The sequence below is a fragment of the Acromyrmex echinatior genome, chromosome 4 (assembly GCF_024713525.1).
Source record: "Acromyrmex echinatior isolate Ae372 chromosome 4, ASM2471352v2, whole genome shotgun sequence".
Taxonomy (NCBI): domain Eukaryota; kingdom Metazoa; phylum Arthropoda; class Insecta; order Hymenoptera; family Formicidae; genus Acromyrmex; species Acromyrmex echinatior.
The window spans coordinates 5,865,352-5,889,532 of NC_141855.1; the positions used below are offsets into that span (position 1 = coordinate 5,865,352).

Below are 24,181 nucleotides of genomic sequence, written 5' to 3' on the forward strand. Positions count from 1 at the left end.
TCTCATAATATAAAAAATTACATGGAAATAAAAAACAAAGTATTATGAGATTTTTCATGTACTAATGACATGATCTCTAGAAGGAAACCTAAAATCTCCAAGATGAAAATATATAAATATATTTTACAAGTATTTTATTTAGTTTTGTAAAAAACTTAATTTAGGAACTTAATACTCTTGGATTTTTTATTATATAAAAATGAACGTTTAATTGCAATGCTCGCATAATGTTACTTTAACGAATTACTTAAACGTTTCTGAGATATCTTTTCATTATTTCACAATATTACAATTTAACGTTTCTGAAATGTTGATTTAATATTACCGCAACATCAAAATCTTTAAATTAATGTGAAAATTTGTTTATAATGATATAACATAAATATTATGTAATTAAATATAATATTTGAAAACGCCACGTTAAATATCGATTTGTGATAATATATTATTATATATTGAATATTGTTATAATAACATCGTACCAATGACTTTTTGTTTACTGTACCATTCTCTTATATTAAACAATACTTGTACAATGCAAAAATTGTGTAAGAAATTATTACAACGCTGTATCGCTACTGTTCGATTACCTACTGGCTACAAAAGTTTGATTCGCACACACGATGAAAGTTTTTCCGCATACATATAAGAACAAAGTCTATTGGCTTTCTAAAAGTTTTTAATACAAAAATCTGTCAATATACCAATTTATTTCGCTTTCAATCACAGCGAAGTTTTTATAAATTTATAAAATAGTTATCTGTTTTGTTAATAATTATATTTTCCATATTTATTTTCATATCTATAGTTGTTTATAGTTTATAATTTTGCATGGCTCTATATTTTATCAATATATTTTCAGGTAGTTGTTATCTCTTAACATCGGCCCCATTACTCTCACGATATTATTATGGATTCTAAAAAATTTTATAGCTACACGGTATAAAATGTCTTATCTACGTGCCATAATCGATGTGTATTCTATATCGGTGTTTATTATGTTGAGATCGTTTATTTAATCTGAACTAACTTTAATAGCCAATTAGCCTTCGGTTTTAAAGTTTTGTTATATTTAACGAGAAAAGTAACTTGCAGCATCATCGTGTTTTCCTTTTTAATTGCCGGAATTTCGGGCGTTTCCTTGCGGATCATTTCACTTATAAACTTTGTTTAGGTGAGGAATACAGATTGCATTTCTCTTAGAGCACAAAAGAATAAACTAGTTTACATGAGCCGTATAATGAAAAATATATTTATATTTAGAGATACACTTTTTTTTCATACATCTTACACGATTTTTATTAGCAGCTATCTGCGTTAGTAGCTCTCGTGGCCGATGACCCCATTTTTTTTCTTCTGCATCACTCTCATGTTCGCTTTGACGTGGAAAGGGTTCGATTATAGCATTAAGGTAGTAGCTTAACGCCCCGGATGGCGGAAAACACGAGAGTTATGGCTCGTTAAGTATTGCAGTACCTACTACACAGGGGAATACACGCGAAGTTAAGTAATAGTGTACTCGTCGTACAACTAGTTGTATGAAACAATACGATGTATTTTTTACGCAGATTTTCCGACCAACTTGAAAACTATATTACTACGTTGTGTGTAACATTATTTATACAACACAATATATATCTTGATACGATGTTAAATAAGTAAATAAGTATAAAATTCGCTATCATTTGGAAAATCAAGATACCGCCCGTCCATCGAAGCATATTAATTAAAAAGTAAATGTTTGAAATCTTCCATTGTAAAGTTAAACATACCGCATTGGAGTCAACCATCGACATTTACTACGCAAACTTAATGTTAAAGTACAAATTATATTAATTGAATACTCAATCAATGTTATTCCACTGTCAGTTATTACACTAATAATACTAATAAAGCAAATGCTAGCATATTTTACCCATAGACGTGTGTACATAATTCGCTTTAATTTTTTACGATTCTGTTTTCAATATATTGGATTTATAAGTGGTATTTAGAATATTCGTGAAATTATCGAAAATGCAATTTTCATTTATTATTATTATTAAAAATTTATTAAAAATGTTCGCTGCATTCGCAATAAAATAGGTAACCTGCATTAATAAATATTTTTAAATATTAAAATATTAATATACATATGAGGAACAATTTTTGAGTTAGAAATGGCGTAAATATTCAATGATGAAAGATTTATATAAGCTACTCTAGGATGTTTAAAAAAGGATTTTTTTTCATCGTCAGTTTATATACTGGAAAAACCTAAACATTCAAAAAGTGCATTATGTCTTTTAGACAAACAAAATGCATTTGTTTAACATTTTTAATAATTGTGTTATTAATTGTGTTTAAATTGTTTAGCAATTCTGTTTAACATATCACTGATTGACATGTTATTTTTTAACACGTAAAGCACGCGGTTTTCTTGTGGCTTTCTTTTGCGTTTCTAGAAAATTATAAATTTTGGATGAAAATTTTGAAAGTCTACTCTTTATATACACGAGAATTACATTAAAAGTAATAAAAACAATTTTTTATACATTAAAATTTTTATTATTAAAAAATCAAATAAATTGAAACTGTTCGAGGGCGACCGCTAAAATCATAGATTGTGTCAATATGATCTTCAATTGAACGTAACAAGAAAGAATTGATAAAATAATTAAAGCAAAAGAGTTTGTAAACGAAATTGCAATAATATCGAGGCAATCCACAAAGTAGTGCGTCACTATTTTTGGATAGCTAAAACGGAGTTCTATTGTAAGGGAATATTCAAAATTTCTAGAAATGAAAAAAATCTATACAAAAAATCGAGATTACGTAGAAAGATAACCATAAGTCTGTAAATTAAAAATTCTATTTTTCAGTAACAAAAAATCAGGGATGGAAAAAAGTGACGCCGTTAATTTTGCCATCACTTTTTGTAATAACGATTTAGTAATGTAAAAAGAGTAAAAAAATAAAGAAAAAGTAACTCATCATTTATAACATATTAGCGTGTTTACATACTATTTTAACTCGTCGCAAGTAATAAGTTATTTTTTTCAATAAATAACACGAAATGGTGACAAATTGCTTTTAAAAAGTGATTTTCTCAACCTCAGCTTTCAGTTAGTTATTGTTATCGCCGTAAAAAATTGCAACGTTTTTATCAAATCGATTATAAAAGAAACAATAAAAATAAACAGCATTACTTATTTCTCATTTCTACAAAAAAATTTAATTTATAAAAAAATTGTTACTTCTTACTTTAAAGTTAGTTTATACTTTTTGTATAACCCTCGTGTTATTTTACAATATTGCCATTAAATTACAAACGGTTAAAAAATTCGTAGTCGTAAATTCGTAGTAAAAAAATAGCGATGTGAACTTTACTCCACGTGGTATTTCTACAATTCTCTGTATTGGCATTAAATTAACACCAACCTAATCGATTTAACATCATAGATTTTAAATTCATATACTCATGATGTTAAATCCATACCATGATGGTATCGATATAAATACCATGGGTTTTAAATTCACATTGTGTTGGTATTAATTTAATTATGACATAATATTTAATATTGATATTAATTTAACACCAACATGGTGAGTATATAGACACCGCATGAATGGTAAATTCACACCGACATTTTTTAAAATGTATAGTTTCTGCTCTTTTCTCTTCCATTCTCATACATACATACACACACATATACCTACACACACGCGTGTGCGCGCACGTGCACGTGCACAATTCACATGTATAATATCAAGAATCTCAACTCTCGACACAATTTGACAAAAGTTGGCACAGTACAATGCAGCGGATATAAAATACACCGGCGACAGTCGGTCGTTTGACAAGACGAAACGTTATATTCTTTGAGAAATATCGTCGTCGGGAATGGTCTTCATTATGCCTCGCTTCCGTAAGTCGCAACATGGAGATTCCGAGCCGTGCATATCGTAAAAAAAACGATGGTTATCACACGGAAACGGAAAATCGTGAAAATCTCGGCACATCGGGGAAGTCGGCTGCCTTTGCTGTGCGAATCCGATGAATTTCTCGTTTGTGCAATTCAGCCGAGTAATCTAATGAGCAAACGCCGCGAACTTGGCGCGCGGACCGGAAATTGAAGTATACATTATGAAACGTGCCATTGGTGCGGTGTTTCCTATGCAAGCCGCGTGTCGCCGTCGCCGCCATCGCCATCGTCGGCATCATCGTCATCGTCGTCGTCGTCGTCGCGATCGCGAAACCAGGTCGCGCATGTCGCGCGCGCGGCCTTATCCCCGAATTCGCAGGCTTCGCACTCGAGGAATTGCAGTTTTCTGATTCGCGGCCATTCCGCGGCCTGTAACGATGAATATTTAGCGACTGGTACGTGACTCCGTTGAATATCCGGGTTGAGCCGAAGGATGGTTTTCAAAAGGAATCTTTCTCAGACGAACATAACTCGCGAAACAGGGAAAATATAATTTATTGAGTTTGTCAAATGTATATCCTTTGGATGTCTTTCTCCGCATTACCCGCAATGGCATTTCTCTCATAATAATTTTTCGCATAAATCCCGCGCACCCTTTATACAGAGGTAATAGCAGACGTTGGATTAAAAACGCTCACGGGTTTATCATATGGCGCGCGATATAAATGAAATATAGAGTTACACTCTGGTATACATACCGCGATAAATGTGATAATTCTAATTTAAATTACTCGTTTCTGTGTGATATCCGCAGTGCATCCTGAGTGTAGTTATTGTTATTACTTTTGTCCGTTTATAATTATTCCGCGTGGCGCATTGTATTCACGCGTAACTTCTTCGTGGTTACAATTTCCGCAAAATTATCGAGTCTCATATCGTTGGAGAATAATTCCTCATTACTAATCGTACATATAAGATATGAGAATCTTCGCGATCGTCAAAGTTGAACGTAGCTTTTAGCTTAAACACTACTCCTTGCTGAGAGCTTTAGGATGACAAACCGTCGCAAATTGACGATTCAGAAGAGTTTCGTTTATTTACGAGTCTGATAAATATGACTGTAAAATTCATATTTGACTCTCTCTCTCTCTCTCTCTCTCTCTCTCTCTCTCTCTCTCTCTCTCTCTCTCTCTCTCTCTCTTTCTTTCTTTCTCCGATCTCTTTTGCTTAACTTAGTCGGTCAAACTTCGTCAGTGGATAGAATTTACGCGCATAATTAATCTTTTATACAACAGGGATTAATTAACTCGTGCAAATTTATTCGCAGCCAAAGGTTCTGTACATCCATCGATCCCTATTATTATGGATACTGAGAATGGATGATGCGCAGTTCGGAAAGTGCCATCATTACTTGAAATTTTATCGAAATTATATGTAACATCAAGTGTACGACAAAATGACATTTTGGTAAAAATTCTGTAGTTAAACAATTTCGAAAATCAAAGGATATGAAATAAAAGTTTTTTTCTCTATAAATAAACCAATTCTATTTTATTAATTTATTCTTTTCGGAGAATATATTTATTTTTCATATGCATTCTGTATGCGCAATATAAAATTAAATTAAACAATTTTCAACCGCAAAGGAGTTTTCTGAATCAATTTCAAATTTTAGCATAGATTATTATTATTCGCTACAATAGTTGTTTTGCATGCTAAGTTCGATCGCCGCAATAATATAAACGTCAAAACGAATGTCAAGCGCCTATACCGATTTTATAATTATATTACTCGTATAAAAAGACGAAAATTGTGAAAATTGTATGAACATTTATTTCTCATTGGTCGAAAGAACCATTGCGTTTATTAAACGAGAAAATTGTACTCGTAATTAAATCTGAATTAATCTCGAAGCACCTCAGATTATCCATTTCATATTATTATATGTAATATATATATAGTATTGTAGGTATTGCAATACAATTTTCGTATTTATCATCTAAATATAAGTACTCATGGTATAAAGTGTTCATCATTATATAATGATTGTCTCTCTCTCTCTCTCTCTCTCTCTACGTTTTCTATATAGATAATAATTATACGATAAAAATCTTAATGTAGATATTAAAACTCAGATGGATATTCATTCTATCAGTAATGCTTTCATATATTTCTACAGAAAAGTAAAAGAGTATTCGAGTTATTAGGGAAAATGATTTATAATGGAATTATTTCGTTATGTTCAAAGAATGCTTGAAATGTTATTTCATATCTTTTAATTTATAATTTTTTCATTTCTGTGTTTGCGCAGGAGTGGACGGACTACAATCTCCAGTGGAACGAATCCGAATACGGCGGAGTGAAGGACCTTCGAATTACGCCGAACAAGCTTTGGAAACCGGATATCCTCATGTACAACAGGTAATCTGGCCTCGTTACATCTGCGTAGAAACTCTCATTTTGTATTGACAAGCCAGTAGCTTCGATTAACAAATTTGTTAGGAGCATTTCAGTCTCGGGCGCGAGAGGAGGGTTGGCCAGTCCCTCCCATAATAGAATTCTTAATTGAAATGGTCGGACAAAAAGCCGCGTACTAACTACGCTCGTAATCATCGTGTTAATAAAGTGTGCCCAGTAAAAATGCACGTCCACAGTCTGATTTCCCAAAATTTCGCGCTCTAAAATTCGGAAAGTATTTTAATATTTGAGACGATCTAATTGCGTGAAGATATTTAAACCAAGATAATTTTGAATTGATAATAACAGCGTAAAAAGAGAGAGAGCAAAGTCTAATTCTTCTCACGTTACAATAATCGGAGAATAACGGCAACCGAAATTGTTGAGACGCAAAAATAAATATACGATGAGTTTACGTTATACCAAATTTTTATTCCTCTACACAATATTAAGTAATTCACCGTGATATAGTTGCAATTGCTACGTATCGATGAAGCTAACCTCCCACGGGATTTTTGTTAGCTCGGTCGCGATTCTAGGCTGTCGATATTTCAATAGTTACCGTTTACGCGAAATCGTCGAAAAACCGACAACCATACGAATAGTTTTACATCGACTCGTAGGATTCACATGACAATTGCAAAAGTACAATCGCAATCGTGAAATAAACTGGTGCGACTTTATTATCGTAAAAATAAAACTGCACGAACTATATTTGCCCCGAGTAAGCAGCCCACGTTGAATTTCTTCGATGGATTTTAAACAGCTGCCACTTGTCCGGAAGGCACACCCCCTCTGCACTCTTACGAGAGAGAATTAAGATTTTTAAGAATGTCTTTTTCAGAAAAGCTGCGACGGCTAAGAAATAGCGCGGCAGTAGCGCCACTGCAGCAAAAGTTTTTTCATTAACTTTAAGTTCGCTCCCTTGGAGACACTCCATACGGAGCGTAAATTATTTTCGATGTATACCTCGTACTCTTTTCACGTGCCGTTACGGTATTGCGAATGTAGTATTAAAAAAAAAAAGAAAAAATCGAAGGGTACGTAACTTTTATCCTAGTGTTGCTTCGCATCTCTCTTATTCGAAAGTATTATATATATTATACATATACATATATATATTTCTTTTATATATTAAAATTCCCTGAAATGCATGCATTTACTTGAATCCTAGTAAGAGCCGAGTATATATTATACATTTATATACTCTTGTACTATGTATATCTTTACATTTTTCATTTGTAAATATTGTATCCACGTAATTATTGACCCCGATCGTAGAAATTTTTCTTATACGACGGATCGACTCGCTTCTCGCTTCGTATCGGTCTCTATACAATTTATATTTCGTCGCAAATAATAATAAATACGAAGTCGCGAAGCGAATCGAGCCAAACTTTCGAACGCAGTTATTACGCAGATTTTAATTGAAAGGCTAGAGTATATAACGAGTTGCATAACTACCAGTCATTTTCATTTATCGAAAAATTCTTAAGTCAACCACGTCGTACGTTTCGCGAGGAAAAGCAGAGATTTGCAAGGAAAATTGTTTGGACAATCACTATTTTATGATTGAAATGGCTCGAAGAGCGAACGCGACGTTGAGAAAAAATATCAAATCAAGAATCTCCGACTTAAAACAATCTCTTCTTTTTTTAGAACAATAGCACGCCGTGGCTGGCTTATAGTCTCAGCCATTCTCTCTATCATAGTCTCTAGAATAATTAGTCTTAGGTATTTATAGGCTACTAGTTATATATAATACATACAATTTCCAGGCTGCTGTACGTGAACGCATTTATGCGATTCACGTTCGGCGAACCGCAAAATTAATACTTCCGTCGCCCGCTGCCAGCCGATTCGCGTGATAACAAAGCGGACAATGTTGATCGCGTGATCGGCCCGCTTCATCGTGTCCGTTCTCGTGCCTCGCAACTAATGCAATGCGGCTGATGCATAAGTTACACGTTTTTGATCGCCTGACGCGGAGTAATCAGATGGAACGGAATGCGATTTGTTACAAATATCAGGAGAGAACATTGATAATCGGGTGAAAAACTGGTTTTCTGTAAATTTCGATATTTTTTTTTTTTTTTATATCGACAGTAACACAACCACTGTGCACTAACTAATCCTGTCGTGATTGAAAACGGAATAGCGAATAAATTCGGGCGGTTTAATTATAAAAGCGGCGGATGAAATAACAGCGTTTCGATTTGGAGGTTGAACCAGATTCTCCCTTCCCTCCTTCACGTACGTTACACGCTCCGATTATTTTCGATCGGTTCGTGGATATTCGTCGTTCGACCAGGCGTAAATTAGATATTCGTCACCAACTGTCGACGACTATTGGCTTGGACCGAATTAACAATCAAATATGATTAGGATCGTGATCCATATCCAGAATGAAATTTCGAACCAAGTGGTGCAGCTCATAATAAAACACTTTTTTTTTTTACAAAATTTTAGATTAAGTGTAATCGAGAACTGCGTTTGATCTGGTGTATCAATCCTTTCCAAACTTATATTATGATCATAAACGAAACGCTTGTGTCATATTGTTAATCGCTCCTGATAAAAATAATCATTAAAAATAGAAAAGCGTGACAATTTCTTTTAAAAAGTGCAAATAGATAATAGAACTAAGTTAAAGAGATAAAGAAATTTATATGAAGTTATTAAGATTATTTAAACAGAGGAAGAATAATTTTTAATAAACTGCGCATTTTAAAAACGCTATTAAACAAAATTAAATATAGTATATGAATAGGGATCAGAGAATTAAAAATTAATTAAATAAGTAATAAAAAGAATCAATTAGCCAGGCAACGATGTTAATGCAAATTACAATAATTACAAATATTGTCTATACGTTTTGATTTATATTAAATTTTTCAAAGAACATTTAAAAACTGACAATAAAAACGTATGTATGTAAAGTTACTAATCAATCGCTATATAATAATAGATCGCTCACTAGATTTTTATACATTTCGTTTAGTTCATAAAAGATTTGTGATGGTAATTACTTCTGGTGTAAAATTAAAAATAATCATAACAATTCGAATATAAATAAAATTAGTTTCAACCAGGCTAATTTAATAAATTGGTAGAAAAATAGATGTGAAGAGTGATGCATAAAGTAGTGAATCAAATGATCTACGACATTTAACTGTGATAAATAAGAAAAAGAAAAGACAAAGCCGTGTCGTCGGCATATGGCAGAGAAAGACAATATGTAGACTGATTCAAAAGTGCAATGAGAAAAGTGAAAGACACTAAGTGGAAAGAGGAGGAAATGGTCAGCCAGACAGGCCGAATCCACCTCCGACCGCAACTAACAACTATCCAAGTTAGCTAGCCCGAGGTCGGAGTGAGAGAAATTTCTCGCTGGGAACTGCCGGCGCTCTGGTAAAGTGTGCGGGATCACTTCAATTAATTAAAGTCTCGTCTCGAGGAAACTTTGCCTTTGTGGGTATCATGGGAGCGTACAATGACTCGGGACTACCGGACGACTTTCCCGTGACCGACGCGCAAACCGGAAATTAATTTTTCAAGAACACACGCGCTCGGTAAGATCTTTTCTTTCTTGGTAATGATTTAGATACAAAAATTAAAAATTCGAAAGAATTTTTAATTTCTGATACGTAGAGAGTACGAATAGACGGCTCCGAAGTGTAAATGATGGCTTGTTAACCAAAAGTGACATTAGAGATCGATAGGAACACTGATGACTGGACAAGTTAAGCTTGGATTTCGATGGGTCTCTTCAGTGATCATTTTCAATTTGCTGCTTGTCCCTCCGCGAATACCGAGATCAATTTGTAATGAGTGCTCATTGTTTCATCGACGGTTCGCCATAACGTACTGTACTGTCCCGATGCAATTGCATTTATTCGTAATCATTCGTGTCGTGTTTCGTACGTATATAAATGTGTTTACAGGGGCATTCATAAGAGGAAAGATATTTAATCCTAGAATGCTACTGACATTGAGTGATATAGTTATTGTTGCTATATTGATAGGTAAATTTTACATGCTGGGGAAATAGGTTACTTTTAATTAATGTAACACCAGATTTTCATATATTTCACATTTTTAATGATAAAATATTTATAAGGCTTTTATCTGGATTGAGAAAGTTACCTTGTAAAAATAACTATAATTACAGTTTTTCTTCTTAAAAAATAACTAGTTACTGTCACAAATTATTGTCATAATTTTATAAGGATTTAAAATGTTAGTCGTTACTTTTCAATCATTTTTTTATTAATTTATTATAATTTTTTGCATTGCTATTTTAAATACAAAAATTTTATATATTTCTAACGTTACTGATTTATCTTAATTATTATACTAAACATTCACATATTAAACATTCACATATTAAAAGACTTCTAGTTTGATTCTTACAGACATTTGCAGATGTGATGATTTTATTAGGTGTAAAGATGTATTCTAATCACAATAAATAATCACTGATCAATCCATATTAAAGAAAAAGTTTAAAATACATAAAATAAGTAAAAATAAATAAAATTCTAATTATTAAATTAGTTACCAAAAAATAACAAATTTGATTGGTAGCACTCGGTGCGCTTTGGTACACATTAAAGCTATCATACACAAATTGACATAAAGATATGTGTTTAATATAAATATAGATGTTGATTAAATGTAAAATCCTCAACACACTTTATTGTGCTATTAGATAAAATATATATTTTATAATTCAAAATATTTAATTTTACACTCCGATTTAATCAATATAACGGCTTTAATGTGCATCAGTGCACACTAATGCGTCCAACTAAATTTGCTATAAATTAACTTACTGTTGTAAATAGAAAGAAAGGAACAAAGTTAAGTTACAGTTACTGAAAAAAGTAACTTTAACTGTAACTTTGTTACAAATAATGAGTTACTTCCCTCTCTGAGTTTTATAAACACAAATATTTGATTTATTAATTTCAGCAGGAAGAAAGAGATATAATAAAAGAAAGAGATATAAGTATACTATCAAATTCAATCTTATTCAATGATATGAAGCTGGAGCATGCAATGGAGCACATAGTCAAATGTTTTCCGTAACTTAGACGTACTGGAACATGCGGTATGCGATATAAGACATACGACATGCATATACATTATAAGACAATTTTATTGCACACTAAAACGGTAAGACATTTATCGTTCGTCATCTTTATGCATACACTTATCACGAAATTCCTTTGTAACGGATTTCCGTATGACCCGTAATGCTGTAATGCCACTCTCGCTGTAATCTTTTAATGTATAATTCCATAAACATGGATGTTTTTCAACTGCTTTCATAAATTTAATTAAAAATACTAGGTCTTCCTTTGTATTTGCACTACGGGCAAAAATATGACTCTGAGAATTACTCTGGCTAACTACAAAGATTGTCACGTGACTGTTGGTGCCTTTCTTTAAATCCTCTAACTGTGGAACTCGTGCGATATTAATCTCATGAAACATATACTACTTATATCGTAAAATACGAATGTCGTAAGACAGATGTTGCAGTCGCGTTAGTGTGTGGATATTTAATATAAACAATGCATTTCATACCGCTCCAAGCGATATATTTTATAAGATATTTGTCGCATGTTGTATATCTTATGTCGCATGTCGCTCTGGTGCGCGGCTCGCCTTACCAATAAAATATATAATAACAAAATTACTTAAAAATTGAAATCACTTATCACATCTCTGTTATAATATTAACCATCAGGGAGTCTAAACTGATATATAACATATTGAATTTTTAAAAGTTTGTTCTCGCTTGTCCTAATTTTTAGCATGGCAGATTGGACCTTCTGATAATCACTGAAGATATAGATTAGCGCTCAATCATCTCACTCGCTTTCACGTAAAATTTACGTACGATAACATGCTACAGTTAATACGCATTGAAATGTTGCTATACTTTTAGAAAATGAAGAGAATGCGCACACACATTTATAGATTTATTTAATGTAATATTGATTATAATATATAATCATATACCAGTTTGCAAATAACAAAGATTGGTAATATAATTTAAATATCAAAGTAGAAATCAAATAATCCACGGCTAGTATAATTTAAAAATTTTTTATTGTATATATGCTTTCTACCGTACACACAACGTGCACATGTAAAACGTTGACCATGGGATTTTCATCATGGCAGACCGCAAATATTTCCTGAACCTCATTCGAAGCGACCAAGACACATAAATCGTCGCCAGAAATTACACCATCGATTCTCCGATAAGTATATCGTAGGCCGCTAAATCATTTAACTTATGTGCTTCCATTATCGACTAAAAAAATTTATGGGAGCCTCGGCGAAGAGAACGGTTTATCGAGGCAGCTGTGCGAAATCTATCTGATGTCTCGTGGTTCCAATAGCATTCCACGCCTATTCCAAAAACAATCGCGCTTCATACAATCGACGAAATAACCCGGTTCGATGATGCTTGATTTACGTGTTCACCATCGTGCATCGACTTTACGTGCTCCCGGTTGAAGCTCACGCTTGCTGTCGCGTCTACTGAATCGGAACTACCGTCACGTTCTCCATTGTTAAGCGCGAAATGTACAAACTCCGACCTCGCTGTTCTTAATCCTATGGACGACCCAGTTTCAACAACGCAATGTTTTTTTTTTCTTTCCGTCTAAAAACTGCATTTTATGAAAGCACTGTTGATGTTTACTTGTTTTTATTTGTTTAAGTTTAACACAAAATTTTCATTATAGATTAAAACATTTATATCCGCGTACACGATAAAATAATTTTAATTCTTATGAAAGGAGAGTACTCAATAGGTTGTTTTACCGGGATAAATGTTATTTTTAAAATTTTGATGCCACTTTTGCCATTTTATCAAGATGAGGAACGAAGATTCTTTGCCATCACAATTATGTGAACAGGGATAACAGGAGCAGGGTTATCTCACAGTATGTACTTATACTGTATACAGAACGAGTCCTGTGGGCGTTGGATTTTGAAAATATCGGTTTCAACCCTGTTATAGAAGGTAGAGTGTAAATAAGATAACGATAGAGGGTCCACTGTGTGCTTCCATTTTGTAACCGGCTCCAGGGAACGGTTATTCGCTGGTCCCTTCGAGGGAAAAGGCGCTTCCTACGGAAGCGTAAAGCGAATCCCGAGTATTCCGCTTGAAGGTGTTTTCGGGCATTACCGTCAAATTTAAGCCGCCGTTATAACCCGCGGGACTCAATGTGTGTGTGTGTGTGTGTGTGTGTGTGTGTGTGTGTGTGTGTGTTCGCGCGTGTGTGCGCGTGTGTGCGCGGGTGCGGCTCGTAAAATCCGTTTCGTCTGAACACCTTCACGGCCATGAGAGCACTCGTTCACCTCGAATTGAACAGCACATCGGCCGAGCTACTCCTGAAAAGTTTATGAAGCGGCCGCGGTAATGTCTTACTTCGTTCGCGGCCGAAACGCACGTTCTTGCGCCCCCGATGTACTTCGGAGAATTGAAATAATCCTGTACATTTTGTTTTATAGCCTCGAGGTGATTTTTCTTATCCACACAAAGTCTATTTTATCTTACATTGTTATCTCGAAGATTTATTTTATTTATTTCACTGTTTCCAGATTGTATTACATATGTTACAGTCAAAGTGTTAATTTTAGTAAATGTACACTCACTAGTCAATATATATATTTATGTCAATAAATATAGTATATATACATTGACTACAGCAGACTGTATTATACAGAAAATGTATTTATCTATAATTTCATTACCACTGTATTATATGTTGACATTTCATTGTATAATTACTTTAATATTTTAATAACTTACTTTTAAATTAAAAATGTATAAAAATATAAAACGGACCACTTGACCTCTTGACGTGTGAACGTCATTGCGTATATCGGAGAGGGAGAGGGGAGAAGGAGGGAGGGAGAGAAGGGGGAGGAGAGAGAGAGAGAGAGAGAGAGAGAGAAAGAGGGAGAAACGATGGACGAGGATGACGATACAACCACATCGTTGTCGTTGGACGTCAACGATGGCAACGACGACGACAACGACGTCGGACGACAACGACGACGTTGAGCGACGGCGATGACTCCGGGCGACGATGACAACGATACAGGACGACGATGACAACGATACAGGACGACGATGACAACGATACAGGACGACGATGATGACGAGGCCGAGCGACGACGATGACGACGACGCCAAGCGACGACGATGACGACGACGCCGAGCGACGACGACGACGCCGGGCGACGACGACGACGCCGAGCGACGACGACGATGTCAGGCGATGATAACGATGACGACGTTAGATGATGACAATGTCGAGCGATGACATTGGGTGAACGACGACACCGAGCCACGACGAGAAAATTTTATTAAAGTAACAAAATTTTTTATGGAAAAAACTTGGCGCTGTTTGATCTCAAAATATAATAAGTTTGATGATCACCTTATTATATTTTGAGGTCTAGCAGCGCCAAGTTTTTTTACATAAAAAATTTTGTTATTTTAATAAAATTTCTCATTTTATGATACTTTGTCTTTAATTTTTCGAGATTAAATGTTGTATTCCATTGCAAATATAAAAGATTCTTGAATAGAAAGATAAAGGTACGTACTTTTATATAAAGATATCACTTTTTCTCGTTAAATGTTATATGTTGCAATAAAATATATGTTCTTTTTGCAATTTACAAAGTACAATAGTATATGTTATATGTTGCAAGAAAATATATATTCTTTTTGCAATTGGCGCAATTTAAAAATTTTATTTTTTTTTTTTTTAAAACATACGTACTATTAAGAGGTAATTTATAAAAAATTAATAATATTACCATTTGAATTATATTATTTATGTAACGGTTTTTTTTTAGTTTATGTAATAGTTTTGTATAGGTTTATGGGAGGTACATGCACACTTAGCGTCTTTTTTTTACCTTTTTTTAAAAAGGTAATTATTCTTGAAATCTGTTTAAAATTGAACACGGATTGCTCTTGAGAAATCTTTACATATGGATTACTTGTTTATATACTATTCATAGAAATTCAGGATGTCGTTCGAATTTGATGGTTGTCAGAAATCTTGTGGGTCTTGCAAAATAAGTTTTAAAATTTGCACGAAGTGACACAACGCAGAATAAGATAATCTGAGAAATGCGAATATGTTCGATCGTATTATTGGCACATTTCGGTGTGAATTTGACAATGGAAAATGACGCGAATCAATAGAGGCAAGTCACAATGCGGCTATCCATTCCATTGTCGACGCGGCTGTACGAGTCATATATACGAATATTTTGCGAACCACAGCGGAAACATGAGCCGCCGCAGAATTCGATCGAACACAGCGAAATATATTCACGGAATTCACTGGTTGATCTATCCACAGATCCAATCCACTGGGCTCTCTCTCTCTCTCTCTCTCTCTCTCTCTCTCTCTCTCTCTCTCTCTCTCTTCCCCTGTTTACATAAGTGTTAAATTTATAACATTCCCTCTCTCGTACATATTGGGCGAAAACGAGGGCGCGTTTGATCCACTGTGATTTTCGCGGTTGTCTAAGAGAGACACAGAAATAGAGAGAGAAAGAGAGACAGAAAGAGAGAGAGAGAGAGAGAGAGAGAGAGAGAGAGAGAGAGAGAGAGACAGAAGAAAGGAGAGACAGAGACACTTATATATTATATATATATATATATATATACATACACACATACATACACACATATATGTACTCTAATTTACATACTTGATCCGGTTATTTAATCGAATCACGCGCTCTCGAATGAATGCGGTCACGATTCTATCAGTCACTACCCTGGGGATACCAGGGTACATAGAACATGGTTCGCGTCCGTACCATGTACTATTTCCCCGATCTACATACAAATATAGACTCGTAATCATTCCCGTTATTTACTCACATCGGATCGAGAATGTTTGATTTTCTCAGCGCCTCTAGAAGCGACTCGGAACTATATCTCTTATGTATGGTTCTTAGTCCAGTCGATATAAAAGCACTATGTCCTACAAGATATGATGCAAGAAATAATCAAGGAATAACAAAATACACCAGATTGAATGCTACAGGTTTCTCGATATTAGGATAATCACATAGAATCTACCCTAAAAATAAAAGTGCAAAACTCATATAATAATATCATATCAATATTATCTCCGAGAGAGATAATATTATAACCTAATAAGCTTCAATGCAATCAGAATTCTATCATGCGAATTAATTGAATTAATTTTGCGTAGAATTGAATTAATTTTGCAAGAATCAAATGTACTGATATCTGATCTAAATTTACGTTAGTCTATTCAATAAATTCGAACAATAACGAATGGTATCTTCGTGTTTTTACAATATATATAGATTTATGACTATCATATTACATATCGCGTTCCGTTCTGATCTGATTCGTTTTTCCAGCGAATGCTGACTGGTGTATAACACCTATAGAGTCAAGATTCTGAAAGTTACGTGTCTCTGAAATTTATTCCGTCAAGAGCGAATATGGCGTTCAGCGAGCGGTGGTTGTAATTATGTGAATAATTAATTGAAACGCAACGTCAGGCCACCCCGTTACTGCGGGCCACCGCATGACCGAGCTCGATACCTGCTCCTTTTGCAGACACCATTGAATTCGGTTATTAACCAGGACGAATGCGTATCCTGATAATGAAGTCCCGAGCCACGAAAACGATTGAGGAAATTTCTCCTCGAAATTTCCTCACATCGCCACTTTGATCATATCGACAGTTTGCTTTTCATCTTACGAAATAGCTTCGCATCTGCCGGGAAACTGTCGCGCAAGCTGTCCACGAGGAAATTCTATTTCTCGTCTCTTTCTTGGTGCGGACAGTTCGAAAAATCGAGAACATTAATCTTAAGCCTGTGATCACGTATATGAGAGCACAAATGGTGACATACTTGACAAAGTACCTCTATCCACGCAAATGTATGTTATAAGATCGGTATATTCTCTCACAAGAGAACTTCTCTGACGGGCGTGTCAACTAAAACTATTGTAATAGCTTTACTGAGTGCAGACAAATGAACTTTCATATTGCGAATACGATTCTTGATTGAATCTTGCTAGTATTATCTTTCGAATCGATGTGCCATTAATATTAATATGTTTCCGGAACGTCTTAGCTCAAATGCCAGAAAGCACCAGGAAGCTGAAAATCAGTATTGTTTGCAATATTCACGACTGACAGTAGTAGCTCGCCGCACGTCACCTAGTTTCGCAAACGAGAGTTTAGGCAACGTTGCGCGTCGTCTCCCGGTGATTTGGCGCCGTTAACTTTCCGACGGTTTTCCCGACATTTATGACATACGGAGTTTGAGAGCGGGTCACCGCACCTCGTTATAATCATCGGTACTATTTGCTCGTGGGAACGCAATGAGCGAGCTGAACGAATGGCATACGTGCACATAGAAACGATCCAAAATGTTAAATTTACGTTCGATATAATGCGAATTAATTTGATTAATTTCCAGTTGATATTTCTTTGAATTTGTTTGTACCAGAAATTCGACCATAATATTCATCATGATATTAAATGTTTCGACAATTGAGTTCTAGTTATTCTGTCGATGCAAATTAAAAAATGAAATTTTTTTTCTTATCTTTAATCATTTCAGAAATTTCAGAGATCAATTCTTTGATATTTTTATTAAAATGAAGTTGACTGAAATTTCATTTAAAATTTCATTATGTGAAATACGGACTCTATAGGATTGCTTATTATTATCGAGTGCACAATAGTTGACACGTCCGCAAACAAACAATATAATTACTGTAGAGATGAAAACGAATACGAACGGTTAAAATTATACACTTATTGATTAGATCGAAAAACAGCGAAACTTTTCATACTGTTCATATGATGTCACATACGTGATTCGAGACTTCAACCTTAAATATAATGTGGATAAGAAAGCCGGAAAGGAACGGGTTTCGCGGCAAGGTCGGTGAAACCCCAACCGTCTTGGAAAGCTATGAAAGGAAGAGAAAAGAAAGGTTGGACTGCCAATAAAAAACGAGATAGACTTGTTAGCGAAAAAAAACTCCCCGGAATGTATATATATATATATATATATATATATATATATATATAAAATTCACGAGTTCAATCCTTGATCGAAATGACAACGACGAGGACGATTAAATCAATCAGTCAACGCGTAAACTTGTGAGACACATGTACGACGGAGGACGAAGACGTCGACCGATCAATCCAGCCTCGAGGGCGCAATCCGAATTCCACGCTTGACATTTCAATCTCCATGCGAAGGCGCCTAAACGGATACGCGGCTCGTTAGTTGTTGCATGTGTCGGTTTATGATAACGATCAATTCTAACGAGATGAAACGGACAGTGCTTTACGATCTCTCCGTAACACGAGACAAGGCTGTAGCTGTCTGTCGTTTGTGCTTAGTGTCTAACAATATCTCTTTTTTTTTCTTTTTTTTTTTTGTTCGGCTTCTTTTCTGGCACGCAGATATATTCTTGCACAAGGAAAGTCTCACAGAATATAAACAGACTTTATCACGCAGACACTTCAAACAACGTGCACCTAGTAACAATATATATATTCTACTGTAGTTGAAGATAATTTACAGGTGGATCGCAACTATCTAGAAAATGCTGTGTCGTACTGAAGAATTGATTACGCACCTTGATCGTCTCTCTAGCGTTTCTTTAAAATGCGAAAATCTCTAAACTTGTTGCATTCGATTTCATAATTTTGTAGCTGGAATGACAAGATCTTTTTCTCTCTGAAAGTAGTCTTCTTACACTATATAAAAATATATCGGTTTTTTTTTTACAAAAATATTGTACTCCTTAATCTTACAGAATTAATGCTCTCCATAAAAAAATATGATAACAATATCGAATTTATGATGAATTGATAAAGGATTAAAAAAGGAATCATATGAGAATCGAAAGATATCATCGGGCGAATAAAATCTTGCTTATAAAAAGGAAAAGGCGACATATGTTAGGCTGTCTACCGATTATCCGAGTAAATCCCGAGTATCGGCATTGGATTAATCAACGATCAAAGGACCTTCGATATCGCGTGCCGCTTTAAACGCGAAGTTTTCATCACAAGTACATGTATGGATTACATTACAATAAGCATTCATAGAGTAAAAAATTGTAAAGGCACGAAATAGTCAGTCCAATATTTTTAAACAATGGATCTGTTCATGTTGCTTGCATTTTTTGCACTTCGCTTTCTTTCCTTTCAACGTTCAAATATATATTTATTTTATTTTAAATGCATAAACTTGTGAAGATTTGAAGCAACGCAAACAAATCTAATGTATTAGTTATATTCGTGTTACGCGAACGATCGACGTTTCGAAATTTCTCAATGCACGCGCCTGCGTGTTATGTCGGGGCGCATCGTTGCAGCAATCGCCAACGGACGGCGGGACTTTTCCCGTCATCGATCCATAATATTTTTATATTCCTGCTGACCCGATCGCGTAATATTTTCACCTTTACGCGGTATTTACGCGGCGCACGCATCAGCGGGCTACGCGACGATACTCGCGAGCGTAGACGCGTCGGAACCTATAATTAACGTTGCGCAATTTTTCTTTTTCCTCTTTTTTTTTAGAAAGGGGCAGGAAAAAAGGGTGCATTTGAACAAGATGCACGTTTTGTAAGACATTAACTCTATCTATGTGGTGTATCATTATATTTGTTTCAGAGATTATTTACGTGATCGATTGTAAAATTAGGTGATATTTTAGAATTGATAAAATTATCTTGTCCAAGTAACTAGTTACAGTTAGTTTTTTCACTCAAAAAATAGTTTATCATTATAAGTTACTGATTTTAAAAAGGTAATATGTCATAATTTATTTAAGAATAAATCATTATTTTCCGATTATTTTTCTGTTGTATTTGTAATTTTTTGCATTGATATTTTAAATACAATTTTGTACATTTCTAATATTATTTTAATAAAAATTTTTAAAATTATGTTTTACTTATCATTTTAAACATTTAATTTACATGATACATTATTTATAATAAAATAATATATACATTTAGAATCAAAATTATTTGAACAATATTAAGAAGTATATTCACATACTAAAAGACTTCTAGTTTAATTCTTACTACATTTAGAGAATGTGATATTTTTGTTAAAGAAAAAGATATATTTTTTCCATTCACACAAGAAATAATCACTCATTGTTTACGAAACACTTCATTTTACTCAACTCATATGTTGACGAATACAAAGTAACTATAAAACCCTGGCAGAAGTTTTATGCATTTTTTTAGCAGTTATTGGATAGTTATATTGACTCTACCTAGTAATTGAAAAGTAAAACTATTGAGGATCAAAATGTAACGCTTTGCCTGCATACAAAAGATACACAAAATCTCCATTTACTGAACAAAACAGGACAATAAATGAACGTGGTTATTTTAAATAATAATAATAATAATGTATTAAATAATACTAGACAATAACTGAACAAGTATCTATAAATTACATATATTTTACCAGGAAAATTGTTTCGGTCACTGAATTAAGCTCTATCAAGTTCTTCCATTTCCTATGCAGTATTGTTTCGATTAATAAAAATACAGTAATATTAGACAATAACTATAAATGTGTGTCTACGAAAACTGCATACATTTTTACTAGGAAAATAATAATAAATAATTAATTTAGTTACTAATTAACAAAAAAATATAACAAAATTAAGTTACAGTTAAATGAAAAGAAAGAAACTCTAGAAAAAGAAAGAAAAAAAGTAACTCTAACTATAACTTCGTTAAACGATACAAATTTTTTAGTTCGTATATTTATATTATATTTTCAAATGAATCATGCTCGCTACAAATTCAAAGATCCTTGACTTTCTAATTTAAAATCGATCAGTTCTTTGTTGAAATGTACTTTTCTTTTGGCTATTTCGCTAATGACGATTTCAGACATAATGAGACATAAATAATAATACAGATCCCGATTTTTACAAGTCATTGTATATCTCGATACCGTGCCATTTTTAGAAACAATTTCATACGATTTTATACCGTCTCGTTAGCGAAATTACTGAAGATTTATAGGAGCTTATTCATCGTCTGTAGAGTATATAGAATCTCTTTTCTTGAAGTAGCTGACTGCATGGCGAAAGAACTCTCTTGTGGGCCAAGTTCTTAATTGCCTCCGATAATTATCATTCCAATTTTTTCGGCTGATCTCGCTCATCTGAATTATCTTAAATCGGTTTTAAGTATCTCCATGCCACCGATATAAAGATACACCTAGCATTCAAGTGCATCGAAGAGGGGACGGGATGCTTGTTCCTTGTGGAACAAAAGGAGGGTGGCTGCCTACTATCCAGGGCGCGCGACTTACTTGTTGCTCACAACACCGGAGCGTTCTTCTCTCATGAATATCGCGACCCACGAGAGACGACGTGCTGCGTGAGCGAGAACTTGCGGATGAAGAGGGAACGAGGCACAGAGGCGAAACATAGAAACCGAGGGGGTGGGTCAGCGATTCTCGAGAACAGAATTTATCCCGAAAACCTGACAATAGGTACCGCAGTGGGATCCGCCTTTGTTCGACGTGGAACAATCGACGAAAACGCCCCTCAGAATTCATGAACGTGGCAACGCGTGGACTTTGACGCATACCGATGCAATTGGAGGATAGAGCTTGCAAAAGAAAGGGGAAGCTAGAACGGTTCGATAAACATTGTCCTTTAATCCCGCTAGACCGTGTTTCATTCTCGAGGCCCATCGCCGAATATCCTTTCCGCTCTACTATTCTGATCCATGTCAATTGCTGTTTTATTTACTCGCCCGCACTTTGATTATCGCCAGTCAATCACAGTCGATATGTAATCGCTTCTGGCGTTAACGTATGACTATAGGTGCGGTCCACTTGATGCTCGATGCATTTGATTGATCAATTGGGAGAAAGAATTTACTAATTCACCGATCAAAAAAATACTTCGAAGGATTTGTAACATCAAGTAGTCTATATAAGCATAAATAGTGTTAGTACGTAACTTTATTTTAGATGTACTTAGCAAACCATTTTATTCGTAATATTTATAATAAAATTGATTTTTTTAATTAATATTTCGAGATATAATAATTTCTAATATTTAACATTAATCATATTGACAATAAATTTTTTAATTAAACCTTTCGCCCCTTGTGATAATTGTATTAATCAAATAACTTTGAAGTTACAACTTGTAAAAGTAACTATCGTTAATTAAACTATTCCTTTAACGTACATTAAGACAACAATTGACAAAATCAATAAAATTCCACTTTGATACCAAAAGATTAACTTAAATTTCTATCAGCATTTAATTAAAGCTTTGAAGAACAAAGTTTTTCTTTGACTCTCTCAAGCTTTAATTCACCAAAAGCGTAAATTTAAGTCCTCATTAAAACCACTATTTTTCTTAGCTTCTGTCCTCTAGTAGCCCGAACATTGGAGCGACATTCGACGGTTCTTATTCGCCCTGCGCAATTCACCTCCACTATTGTTATTTCGAAGGTCCAATTCACACAGAAGTTCTTTCCATTCGGAAATTGAGGCGTTGAAGATCGGACTTTTCATACAAACATTTGCCGTTACCCGGCAGAGGTGCTTGCTTAGAGAATCGAATAGAGTACATAAACCTCTCACAAGTTACGTCCGTAACATCACATTGGTGAGATAGAGCCTGACTATTCTTTTGCCATTTCTTACCTTCGCGTGGCTTTCCTGCTCACTGTTCCATCGGATTTTCAGATGGCTCTAAGCTCCAGATAAACTCGTCGAGATATGTGCACCCCCTGATTATCGTGCGCCGACTATCTTGAATAATAATAAAATCCATCTCATTTATGTTGTGCCACCACGGAAGGATAGTATTATATTCTTGGTCTTCTCTTCTTGACTTATCTTATCTTATTTGTTGCGATATCGTGTTTTCTGCTGATCAAAGATGCTAGATCAGTGTGATATATCTATGTTTGAACAAGTTAGAATTATCGTGATTTATCTGCTAACTGGAAAAATTTTGTTTTACGCAACTTACAACTTGTACAGAATATCGTGGCATATATTTTAAGGATGTATGATATTCATTTTTACAAATGTGATATTTATATTTTAAATAAACTATATACGTATAAAAGTTGTGTTTATTAATTTTTATTAATTTTATTTGTTATTATTTTAAATTGTCATAGTATTAAAATTTTAAAAATAATACTGATTTTAACTGTTTTTTTTTTTGTTTTTTATATAAATACTTTAAGTATTTAAAATGATTTATGCAAAATTTTATTGCGATGCAGAGATTAATTGTTCCATAAACAAATAATTTTATTTATTTACAGAACAACTAATCTCTGCATTGCAATGAAACTTTATATAAATTATCTTAAATACTTAAAGTACTTATATAAGAAACAAAATTTTTTTAGCTTTAAGGATTTTTATGATCTAAAATAATTTGTAATTTTTTTGTAATTTTTTTACTATTTTGAATATGCGTAATGCAGTCTTAGCTCGTGTTGAATAATCTTCCGCATCGTTTCACAATGTACTAACCAATACGTACCAACACGTTGAAAAGATTTCGCGTAACGACAGTTTGTGACATGCACAGAACTTCCTTACATTCTTAACCGTCCTACGAGTATCCTGGGCAAGTACTTAACGTCGAACAATCGTTAGGTACTTGATTTCTCTTCGAGCGGAAACTTTTGCGGCCACTGTTGTCATAGGGCTGAGGGATATTAA

At 34.2% G+C, this 24,181-nt stretch overlaps 1 protein-coding gene across 5 annotated transcripts in view; it reads left to right on the forward strand.

Moving 5' to 3' along the window:
* The window catches only part of nAChRalpha6 (nicotinic acetylcholine receptor alpha6), a 264,238-nt gene that overhangs the window by 113,990 nt on the left and 126,067 nt on the right, over positions 1 to 24,181 (forward strand). For all 5 annotated transcript variants that reach the window (XM_011068078.2, XM_087405320.1, XM_087405318.1 and 2 more), the window contains exon 5: positions 6,217 to 6,326. In XM_011068078.2, coding sequence (XP_011066380.1) covers positions 6,217 to 6,326 — 110 coding nt within the window. The remainder of the gene's footprint in view (positions 1 to 6,216; positions 6,327 to 24,181) is intronic.